The 12,407-nt window shown below is 38.6% G+C and overlaps 1 protein-coding gene across 4 annotated transcripts; it reads left to right on the top strand.

Moving 5' to 3' along the window:
- Positions 1–2,140: 2,140 nt before the first annotated feature.
- On the top strand, positions 2,141–4,214 carry LOC147445625 (protein RALF-like 19). Of its 4 annotated transcripts, none has more exons than XM_086525080.1 (2): positions 2,141–2,395; positions 2,469–2,750. In XM_086525080.1, the coding sequence occupies exons 1-2, from the start codon at positions 2,226–2,228 to the stop codon at positions 2,593–2,595; spliced, it is 297 nt and encodes a 98-aa protein (XP_086381206.1). In that variant the 5' UTR covers positions 2,141–2,225; the 3' UTR covers positions 2,596–2,750. The 4 variants fall into 4 exon arrangements, with proteins under 4 accessions (XP_086381206.1, XP_086381205.1, XP_086381203.1 ...); XM_086525079.1 differs by adding an exon at positions 3,878–4,214 and having other exon boundaries at positions 2,178–2,591; XM_086525077.1 differs by adding an exon at positions 3,891–4,214 and having other exon boundaries at positions 2,179–2,591.
- Positions 4,215–12,407: the final 8,193 nt, after the last annotated feature.

Genomic DNA, 12,407 nt, shown 5'->3' on the forward strand with positions numbered 1-12,407 from the left:
TCACGGGTTTGTAGTCTTTACCACTTTGAAGTATGTATTTGGAGTTCACATTTGAAAGTCATTAGTTACTCACGTGGTAATTTGCATTTTAGGTGATTCACTTCAACGGGTGGAGAGGGTAGCATTGCTTCCAACATGCAGATTTATCGACGAATAGTGGTGCTTCATCATACTCCCTTCGGCTACATGGAGACAGGAGGAGAAAGAGTTGAGGTGATCGCTATTTCTGATTTGTTGTTATCTTATAATTTTATTTAAAATGTGTTTCTTTTTCAGAAGGTAACGTTTCTTTTATTGTATGTGTACTGTAGTTTGAGACCTGATGTTGTACATGGTGCATCGACGAGGTCCAACGCCGCCCATTTACATAGCTGAGAGCATGCCTTGCTTTTGAGCACTTGCATGAGGCCTACAGATTTTATCATGCAATACTATATCCCAGATACCTCGATATCCATTTCCTAGCTGGGGTGGCTTGGCGTGGAGCATTGCAGCGGAGCACCTCATTTTTGGGCGCTTCTGTAGAGATGTTGTGCATGAGTAGAGGCATTTGCTTGGAGTTCGGGTGCAGGACGACACCTGTGTTGGTGGCATGTGCGGCTTCATGGAGAGTGTGTGGTTCTTTGGACACTGATAATAGCATTATTACAAGTCTTTTGCAACCTATGTTGCGTAGCAAAAAGCAGAGCAGAGAGGATTCTTTGGTTCTTTGGACACTGATAATAGCATTATTACAAGTTTTTTTGCAACCTATGCTGCGTAGAAAAAAGCGGAGCAGAGAGGATTCTTCAGTTCCTACAAATTTTGGAGGATGAGGGTGATAGGGCTATTGGTGGGAGCCCTTTTGATGACTAGTGAGGCTCCCATCCCATAGTTGGACTTTTTTTACACTTTTGGACACTCTATGTGTGTTTTGGTTTTCCTATTTTATTGTGTGTTTAATGATCTCTAAGTATACCTTGGATTTAATATTGCATAGATGGTTGTGAAGGATCTCATTACACTAATTGACTAGTTTATAAATTTTTAATTTTTTTGTGAAGTATATTGCCCGTGTACGTTGAAGCGGAGGTGAGACGAATGGCATCAGATAGTCGCTTTGATTTGCAACTTCTCTAGCAACCTCACATTCACAATTGCAATGTAAAATTAGCATTTTCTTCAAGGTTAAAAGATTAATGGTCTCATCTTTAGGTATATTTTCCATTTTAGTTTTGCATCAATGTGTTGTGTTAAAAAATTAGAACGGAGGATTGCATTTCAAAGAGGTTTTCTTTGCTTTCGAACTCGCTCAATTTTTAAATTTTAAGTATGTCTTGGGTTTACTATTGCATAGATGATCGTGAAGGATCTCACCTATAGAAGTTTCAATTCATAAATTTTGCAATGTACTCTTTTTGTAAATTTTGCAATGTGAAATTCTTGTGTGCCTCAAGGTTGAAAGATTAATGGTTAGATCTTTGGATACATTATATATGTCAGTTTGTATCAATGTGTTGTGTAAAAAAGTTAAAACAAAGGATTGCATTTGAAAGAGGTTCTCTATGCTTTGACGACCCACAAAAATCAGATGGCGTTGACTTTCTCATTCCCCAGTTGGGCATCAAACCGAGACGACCTCCTCGCTGGCAGGCTGATGTGCTAACCATGTGCTCACATGGGTTTTGTTGTTCCCCTCCACTTCACAGCGTGATAAAGTGAACAAGTGCATGCAAAAGTAAACTCAGCCCTAAAAAGTAAACTCTATCTCCATCCAATGGAAGCCGATCGCCATGAAAATTGTGGCTTTGTTGTGCATCGTCGATCCCACGACTTGGGCTCCATTCAAGACCCTGCGGTTTTAAGTGCTGAAGGCGACGTGGTGCTAGGACTGCCCTTGGGGCGACTCAACTCTTAGCACTCGATCAATTTCCCATACGTTAGCTCGTGTCCGTCGGGTTGGTGTGGAATGGACGTAATGTCACACGAGTTCATTCCTCACGGCAAGCGTGAGCGGCCAGTCCTTTTAGTGCGAGAGAGGGGCCCGGGGTCTCATCAGGACCAGGGGCCGGAGCACTGGCTATGATTCGCTCTCCACTTAAAAGCCTTACCTACCTCTCTCTATCGAATGTCATCTCTCTCCTCTTTCGTCTCTCTCTCTCTCTCTCTCTCTCTCTCTCTCTCTCCTTCCTTTTGATTACTAGAGCTGCATAGTTCGTCCATTCTCTCCAGAGTAGGCTGTGGGGATGATGGGGAGCAAGCAGTGGGCCTCTCTCCTGTTGCTGCTGGCCATAGCCGCAGCTGCCAGTGCAGGTGGCAGGCCAGCCGCTGCAAGCGCGAATGGCTACTGTGACGTGATGAGTGGGCAATGTGGGATGGGAGGATTGATGAATGAGGAGGAGATGAGCAGAAGAATGTTGGTAGCCGGTCTAGGCACCCGTTACATCAGCTATGGTGCCCTTTCGCGAGACCGTGTGCCTTGTTCGCAGGCGGGGCGGTCCTACTACAGCTGCCGCGGTTCCGGACCGGCAAACCCATACACCAGAGGCTGCAGCCGCATCACCCATTGCTACCGTGATGTTAGCTAAACAGGACCAGGACCTCATCCCACTGTAAGAGACTTCAAGCTTACACTCAAATTATTGTGTATATTTGTATGTCCCATTTGCACATGGATTACATTAGTGTTGTTTTTGTCTGTGAAAGGCCATCTTTAGATGTTTTTTACAATGTAGCTCACAGTTGAAATGCTAGCTTGTTTTGTGTGGTGATGGATGGTGTGGAAGCGGATGCAAATTGAGGGTTGTGTTTGCAGTGATATGTTTGTGTTGTAGAGGTGTAAGGTATTGGAGGTGTTGTTTTAGCGGAAATTTCGCCCGTGTCGGGGGGGGGGGGGGGGGGGGGGGGGAGAGAGAGTTTTGAGTTTTTTGCACATCTGAGTGTTGTGCCCTTGTTAAATTTGATGTTTTTTTCCTATCAATGCTTGGCAATGTTGGTGTCCTGTAGCCAAAATCAAGGGTTGCTTATTCATCATGTAGTTGTCATCTTGTTACGCCATTGCAGTCCGACGTCGTATAGAGATGACTCCCACTCTCAATGCTCTCTTCATAAACCCTTGAGGTTTCTGTAAAATTACACAGCCATTGGTGCATGAGTTGTTGGAAAAAGCTGATTTCTCTTCTTTGTTTTAAGGCGCATCTGCCTTTTGTTGCAAGTTCAGTTTGTTCTCAATTTAAAAGCTTGTGGGAACTGTGAGGGAAGATGGGACTTGATGAAGATATGGTTTTACAAGATAATGTGATTGACATACAGCCTTGCTGTTTTCTCTGCTTTAGAAGGAAATATAATTCTAAGGTATATCGAGAATTTTTGAATTTCATGGGCATTTTTGGATATTACACAAATATTCGGGGTACTTTGGTAAAATCAATTATGGCCTAAAAGTATGGATGTGATCAACTGTGCTATTCGACATTTTTGAATTTCTACTTCAGCCCAATTTTTCTGAGCTTTGATGAGGCTTGTGAGCTATGGAAGTGTAGATATTTATGGAAGTGTCGATATACTTGGGCGTTCCTCATCTTTTGACCTTGCTCAAAAGCCAATGTTATGTAGATATTTCCTTTCTGTCTTGGTTGATCATTATCTTTCTTCTTGTAGTATCCTTTTGGAGGGAATGGCTTTGAGGTTGAAAATGAGGTTTAGAGGTCAAGTTGAAGGTGAAGAGAAGAAAGGCGCTGAATTGCTGAATGCCGAAAGGAAACAAGAACATTGAGCTAGTAACCATGCATTTGATTGTGTGCAAATTTTTTTGCTTACATTGGATTGAAATGCAATATTGTTATGTTTTAGTAGCTGTAGTGATATTGTAGGAAGTATCATTAACACGGCATTTTAGGATTCTTTTGTAGGCTCTGAAAAATTGGAGAGAGCTTTGTGATTATTCGTGGTTGTTGCGACGTAAAAGCTACCAAGGCCACTACTACCCAAAGAATTTGTTCATTGCATGCCTTTTCTTCTTAGTTGCCTTAACATTTTGTGCTTATTCCCATCATCCCCCATGTTTTTGGCAACTCATCTATTTCCCTACATTCTAGTTGTCCACATATACATGCTAGTCTCGCACATCGAGTCATGTAGATGTCGAGTGGATTTACGAGGTAATTAAGCATTATTGTGTAAATTCTCCTTTAGAATCTTTATGCAATTATGTTAAGTCTTTCTTTGTGCTAAAATCTCTAGGTATTCATTTTGTTTGTTTAAACAAAAGTGATTATGCTAATTATGCTTAGTATATTATGCATGATTAAAGTTAATTGAGAAATTAAGAATTATAATTATGCTCTTGTTAAACGGAAAGTATCATTAACTCTCTCTCTCTCTCTCTCTTTCACTTGACTTTACAAAGATGCACATTTCTACCCAAGCTCCTCCATTCTCTGTAAAGCATGTTGTGGGGATGAAGTGGTGGATGGCCATAGTTGCACATGTTGATGGTGGTAGGTTGGTTGTTGTTGCTGGCTATTATGATGTGATGATCGATCAATGCCGAATGGGAGGCTTGATGATTAGGAAAATGATGAGGAGGAATGTAGTAGCTGGCCTGGCCACATGTTATATCAGCTACGGTGCTCTTATGCAAGACTATGTGCCTTGCTCAAAGGCGAGCTGTTCGTAGAATGGTTCCCAAAGTTTTAGACTAGTGAACCACTATAGCAATGGGCAATGCAATCACATCCTTTGTTGCCGCGATATAAGCTGAATATGAGCTCATCATAGTCCAAGCGTCTTGAAGCTTTTCATCTTAAAATTATGTGTTTGGTTAAAAAAAGGTTTTCTATAGATGTTGAGGCTCTCTACAACATAGTCCATGGTCTAGATGCTAGCTCATCTTCTTGTGGGTTAGGGAGGATTATCTATACTATCATTCATAATAAAGGAGATGGATAAAAAAGTATTTTATGGCATTATATAATACCAAGTATGTCACTATGTCCATAGTGTAAACATGAAAATTGGTACATGCTCTTGTAATTTTCCTCTTCATCTTTTGCAATGTTTTCCACCTTCCGTTGCTATTGTTGGTGCCTTGAAAGGTAGAATCTCACACATGCATCTTCCATATTTTAGGCATAAGGTTAGGAGGGCAAATAGATTTGTTAATAAGCTTAAGATTTGGGGATCAAATGAAAGCTTAAATGTAGGGTGTCAACCAATGTAGTGCAACTTGATTTTCAATGATTTTAGGATCAAATAAAACTTAAGTGCAGGGTCAAGACACATGAAAGTGGAGAACTCTCATTTCAAATGATAATCACCTAAGGGTTAACCCAATCCATAATTTATCAATTGGTCATTGGAAACACATTGGATACAAACAATTAAAAGACAAATGAGTGGTTCGAATAAGGATGCATTTTATGAGAAGAAACGAAGGCTATACATACTAATGAAACCTAAACCTCAAATCAATGAATGCTTGGAGCACGAAGATGATTAGTGGTTCTTGGAACAAGTATCTAAGAACATAGTCAAACTTGGTATTCTCCTCGATGATTAGTGAGTAGTGATATGAATTAAATCCAAATTGATTACCACTTACTAGACGAATGGGTTTTGGATACCCCACTTGTTGACCTAGGGAGGGTTGATTCGACTAGTGTTCATAGTTAACATGATAATTAAGAGTGTACATAATGGCACAAGAGATAACACAAAAAGACTAGATTTGCATTGTTGAAAGTGAAGTAGAATGTGGACGAGATGGCTCTTGAAGTAGGCATGGGTAGAGAATCGTAAAGGTAATATATGAAGGTAGCATAACCATGTCAAGCTATCAAGAGGATCTAAAATCAGCCCTTACAAAGGGGGTTATACTCACAAATCTAGGAGAGTCGTTTGACCTCTTGCACACTTCATTTGGCTCCATCTATCCTTTTTATAAGGACCATATGGAAGTCACATGACTAGGTGCAATATAGGCTCTTACTAGATAAGATGCACAAGAACCATTAATTGGTGCATAGAACAAAGAGCATAGCCAATAGGGTGTTAAGTAGATGGAAATTGAGGGGTTTTTCCCACCTTGGAACATTTGTGTTGTGGAGGTTAGGGCATGTAATATATTGAAATTTGTTGTTGTTGTGTGTGTGTGTGTGTGTGTGAGAGAGAGAGAGAGAGAGAGAGAGAGAGAGAGAGAGAGAGAGAGAGAGAGAGAGAGAGAGAGATATTTAAGTCTCGTTATCTTGGCCTTGTTAACTTCCCCCATAATGGTGTTTATTGGCACATAAGCGAACAAGTTGGACTATTTTGTTCATAGTTGTAAAAGATTATAGGCATATAGTGTGATGAACTCATTTTTTGCGACGCCTCTAAGTAGATACAAGCTCTCTTTGTAATGCATGTTGAATCAAGTTGAACTCAAGTTTTGCTTGTCAATGCTAGACATGGATGCCATAGACAAGCAAATCAAGGGCTTATACACTTTGAAGAAGTTGGCATCTTGTTATTATTATAATTGCACTATATTGTACATCAAGTGGTAATGGATGCATACAAATATGAATCCCATTCTCATTGCTCCCTAGGCTTAAGAAAAATCATGTGGGTCAATTTTAATTTTTTTCTTGTTAATATGTGTCAGCCTTTTGTTGTAAGTTTAGGTTGTTCTTAATATAAACATTGGAATTTTAATGAGGTTGGGACTTGATAGGCTTTGTTGATATAGTATGACAAGCTAAGGATAAATGATTGGCATACTATTTTACTCTTGCCTTTGCATTAGAATTTAAAGCATTCACTTATGGTTATTGATAATCTACCTCTTTTGTTTTTAAAAATAATGACAGTATTTTGTTTTCGATACCATCTTTATTCTTGGTGGGCGAAGTATACAAGAACTCACTTAAAAAATAGCATTTGGATATTGTTATTCATAGAGTACTATGGAAATGTGGGATTGTATGGACATAGTAAATCTAATTTGGCTTTCTTGTGGCTATATAATAAATTGTGGATATATGAGGACTTTATTTATGGTTGTGATGCTTAAACTATTCACTCTTAAGCCATCCATGCTAAAATACAATTGTATACCAACTATCAAGTATGCCTACAATTGAGTTTATGATGTTACAAATGCATAAACAAGCCTAGCAAAAAGTTCCAAGACTTGTTTGTCTTCCATACATTTGATACCAATGATTCAAAAATATAAGTGAAAGTCAATTATGCCAAGAGTTGGGTATACAATGCTAAAGAATTTTTATACAAGCATTGCGTTGCACAGAATTATAATATTTTTGTCATGCTTATCAACAACAAGACTAGCATAGAGTTGATGAGAAAGATGCAATAATAATAATTAGAATGGTATGTCAATTATTGCAAAGATCTTTGCATTGTGTTGATCACATTGGGAGTGAATCTAGGTACCACATAAGATGGTAGACCTAAATGAATTGAGGGATGCATTTGATGCGGTACACTAGTGTCACATCCTTCACAATCCAGTTAATTATTGCGACATTAGAAATTCATAGTTTAAAACGTATCATTTGAACAAACTATTTAATGTATTTTTCCAACATCATTACAATAACCAAGAGCAACAAAAAGAGAGTAATTTTTTGTAGCAATTCTCTCAAAAGAATTTGGAAATCTACATCTAGGAAAAACAAAGTCAATTGACTAGGATTAATTGACCAAAAGTATTAAAAACTCTTGAAGCTTGAATGTGATAACACTTATTAGGTCTTAAAATCAAGCCATTCTTGAAGTACTTTGTTATAAATCATCAATATGTATAAATTCTAAAGATGTTACAATAGTGGGCATAGTTTGTTACAAATCATAAAAACATACAAATTATAAACATGTTATAATATTGGGCATCTTTTTGTTGTATGTGGTTAGCATTACAATTGGGATAAATGAGCATGTGTTGGTTAATAACTACTGTTTTTATTTTTGTAAAATAAAGTGAATTGATGCAATGTAAATAAGAACAATGAAAACTAAAGGAGTCGAGCAATAAAACCAATACATTTTTTTGGCCGTTTACTTTAACATGAGTGTTTTTATACATTTTTAAAATAAGCCTTAGGTTTAAAGAACCAACCCCATTATAAATCATGCAATAAGTGGTGAGAATCACAAATACATTTGTGTAAATAAGAGCCTCTAATTTGTGACACCAAATTTGTATTGATAAAGAAAGTAAATACAAGGTGTGCCATGGAGTTTGGGGTTAAAATCTTAAGCCATTGAGTTGTAAGATTCTCTTTCCAACCCCTTTAAGGACTATGCAATAAGTAGTGAGACCCACAAATAAACTTGTGTAAAGAGGAGCCTCTAATTTTTGGCATTGACTTAGCTTTAATAAAAAATCAAACAAAATGTGTGCCATGGATTTTGGGGCTAGGAATTTAAGCCATTGATTTGCAAGATGCTCTCTCTCCCTCTTTTATGTTATGTTGTGTATTGCAATCTTATTTACATCTTGCTCTTACAAACTTTTACCATGTCGAGTAGGGTTATATGCATGTGTACGCGTATAGATAAGTTGTCCTTGCCTATTGTGTGTGTACTTGCCAACTTACACCTCGTGTTCTAAAATTAAAAACTTATTGCCAATTCTCTCAAATTGAGGCTCTAATATTGTTGGTGGAAATTTTGAGAGAACAATTGTCAAAATCATCAAGCTTGCGGACTCTCACATACCCCTATCACACCTCTTACTTTAAAATTGGGAAAGGAAGTTTAAGAGTAAAAATTCAAGCTCTTTGCACACAAATCTACTCTGCGGATCATGGGAATTGACTTTAATTTTAAGCACGTGGATTGACAACCATTTGAAAAGGCATAGTTAAGTATTATTTGATTTTCAAAATTTTAATTGCTTGCATACTCTATTATTGGTCATTTTGAGTGAGGAGAGACTACTTGCTATGAAGAGGCTATTGAGATGCAAGATAGCTTGAAGGGAACATGCAATGCAATCAACGTATAACTTGGCAAATGAGACTTGGGAACTGATAGCGTGACTAAAGGGAAAACAAGCATTTCCTTGCAAATGGGTGTGCAAGAAGTACACGACAGATGATCCCATGCCTAAGTATAAGGCTAGATTGGGGGTTTTAAGAAAAAAGAAGACATGGATTTCAATGAAATCTGTAACATTTAATGGTTTAGTAACTTGTGTGTAGGGAAAAATAGCATGAACATAGTGAGCATTTCATTAGAATAGATTCCTAATGAGAATAACCATTTAATGGTTTAGTAACTTGTGTGTAGGGGAAAATAGCATGAACATAGTGAGCATTTCATTAGAATAGATTCCTAATGAGAATAACCAGAGTGCTTGGATGGAGAGAGCAACAAAAGTATAACACCTAGTTAGATAGCATGAACAATACTTCAAAAGAGAGAGAAATTAAGCAATTGACAACAGTTGAGGACCGGATTTGCATGGAGACGGTCCCCCCTCCAAAAGGCTTTGTATTTATGGTTTCTCCCATCAGGAGAGACATTTTACAATACAATTATTTGTGTTCCTTCAATACTAGCTAGTGCAATGAAGATGGAAACTTCAAGCACTAAGCAAAACACAACATCAAATCCCTCACGGTCTTAGGCCCAAGACCTCACACACCTTCGAAGATGGTGAGAGCTAGTGGGGAATGAGAGTAGATTGAGATGAAGGAGTAGTCTTACGAGAAATATGTACATCTCCTCACACAATCACTCATATTAGCATAGCTTAGCTTAGTAACTAGCATGGTAGAGGAGATGAGCATGCATTGAAGCTTGGCTCTTGGTTGGATTTGCATCACAAAGCCAAGAGTTGTTGGTGTAGGCCTCCCTTTTCACAAGCTTGGAGTAGGTGATAAGCTTCCCATTAAAGCTTGAGAAGAGAGAGAGAGAGAGTCTTCTTACTCCACACATAGACTAGTGTGAGTGTGTAATGCAATAATGCCTTTGAAAAATCACCCCCCTCTCTCTCTTGGTCGACCCCTCATGCTATTTGCTCTTGCTAGCACCTCATTGGACCTCTCCCAGCTTAGCCAATGAAAGTTAAGTAGCATAAGTGATAGTCTTCTGACATGTGTCCCCCTTTTCCCTTTTGTGAGAGCTTTAGGTAATTAATTAATTCAACTAAACTCTCATTGGACCCCTTTTCCTCCTGGCCAATAGGAATCAAGCAAGCCATTGGGCTGCTAAATGCTCATTGGACCCCTTTGGAGACTGTCTAATAGTCTTCTAGAGAGCTTAATTCATATTGGTTCTTTTATTAAGTGTTTTTAAATTAATTAAACTAGATTTATTATAGCCTAATTCTCATTGGTCCACCTCCATGGCCATCCAATAGGATTTGAGTACACCTTGTGGGCATCTGGCCTAGGGAACTCACATGTGTCCCTCATTCCCTTTGTGTAAAGGGAGCTTGTGTGTGTGTGTGTGTGTGTGTGTGTGTGTGTGTGTGTGTGTGTGTGTGTGTGTGTGTGTGTGTGTGTGTGTGTGTGTGAGAGAGAGAGAGAGAGAGAGAGAGAGAGAGAGAGAGAGAGAGAGAGTTTCTCTCTCATCCCCTACTTCTTGGGCTTGCCCCCTCCTTTGTAGGACTTGGGAAGACTTTTTGGGACACACACAAAGCATCCAATTTCCTAAGCTTTTGACCATTAGACACAACCTTTGAATTTTGGAAGTCTTAATGGGCTGAACCGTAAGGTCTTTGGAGCCCATTGTTGCACATAGCTCTTTTACAGATGGCCCCCCCTTTGGATCCTATTTTCGCTCCCTTGGATCCCTACTGTGGCCGCGTTTGCTAGCTTAACCAATATTCTAGCCTTTTCTCCCTTGGCACTTCCCCATATTAAATGATCAGTTTAACATGAGAAAATTATTTAGGAGAATTAGATATTAGTTATCATGACAAAATCTTTTCTCCAGTGGTCAAGATGACCACATTGTGTCTCATGCTTTGACTAGTAGACACAAAGGACATGGAATTGGTCTAGATGGATGTGAAGACAACATTTCTTCACATGGATCATGATGAGGATGTCTACATGAAATAGCCAGAGGGTTTTGAAGTTAAACCTGAAAAGCCTACAAGGGTAGAATTGGTGTGTAGATTGCGTTTTGCATTGTATGGCCTAAAACAAAGCTAAAGGTAGTGGTACATAAATTTTGACAAGAACATGCAGTCCCAAGGGTATGAAAAGAGCTAGGAAGATCACTACTTGTATACATGGAGGTTGAACAATGGTTCACTTATCATCTTGATACTTTATGTCGATAATATGCTCATTGTTGAGATGTTTAAAGACAAGATTTCCATCTTGAAGAAGTCACTTAGCATGCAATTTTCTATGAAGTATTTGGGAGATGCAAGTTAACTTCTTGGTATGTGTATAAAGAGGGGTAGAAAACATGGAATATTGCAGTTGTCTCTGCAAACATATATTCACAAGATCTTGCAATGTTAATATGTAGTAATGGAAGGTTACATTGTACCACCCAATGCAAGAATATGCAAAACTTAGCAAGAATGATGCTCCCAAGTTTGATGTCTAGAAAGAAAAAATGGCAAAGGTGATACATTCTTCAACATTGGAAATCTTATGTATGTCATGGTAGTAGCCAAAAGATTAAACATTATGTTTGGAGTGGAAATTGTTATCAGATTTATGGAAAATACTGGCAAAAAACATTGGAAAGTAGTGAAGCAAAGATACGACAGACAAGTGCTCGGGCTCTGGGAATAGTGATGCATCCATTGTGAGTTACATGGATGCAAATTATGCAGGTTTTGTGGTAGTCAAAGATCCACATCTAGCTATGTTTTTCTATTGTTTGGAGTATCTATGTCATGGAGATCATGTATTCAAAACTGTACGTCATCTTCCACCTCAGAGCCAGAGTATGTGGTAGTTTTTGATGCTCACAAGGAAGCTATGTGGCTAGCTCTCCTAGTGAGAGATCTTGGCATTACTTAGACTCTAGTGTTGCATTGTGATAGTAGAGTGTGATTGCATTAGTGAAGAACACTATGTTTCACTCCAACTTGAAACATACAGAAGTCCATTATCATGTGATACACAACATATTGGCTAGCATACGCTTTGAGCTAGTCAATTTTCACATGGATGACAACCCTGTAGATGCTCTCACAAAGAGCCTACCGTTAGAGTGGTTTGCATATTGCATGCAAATGATGAGTATAGAGTGAAGCCACTTGAATGCTTCATGGTTGTACATATGTACATACTTACACATATATCCACTTCGACCACATAGGCCTTTAAGTGGGAGATTGTTAGGGTTTAGGCCAACTGGCCAGACACCCATCACTGATGGTACAAGTAACCTTATCTTGATTCTTTAGGTTACATAGAATAATAAGGATTAGTGAGGATAATCTAAATCCT

This window comes from Adiantum capillus-veneris, chromosome 12, assembly GCF_014529385.1.
Source record: "Adiantum capillus-veneris isolate H3 chromosome 12, ASM1452938v2, whole genome shotgun sequence".
Taxonomy (NCBI): Eukaryota; Viridiplantae; Streptophyta; class Polypodiopsida; order Polypodiales; family Pteridaceae; genus Adiantum; species Adiantum capillus-veneris.

Excerpts from the sequence above, each read along its gene's own strand:
- LOC147445625 (XM_086525079.1), top strand. The coding sequence starts at position 2,226 with ATGATGGGGAGCAAGCAGTGGGCCTCTCTCCTGTTGCTGCTGGCCATA.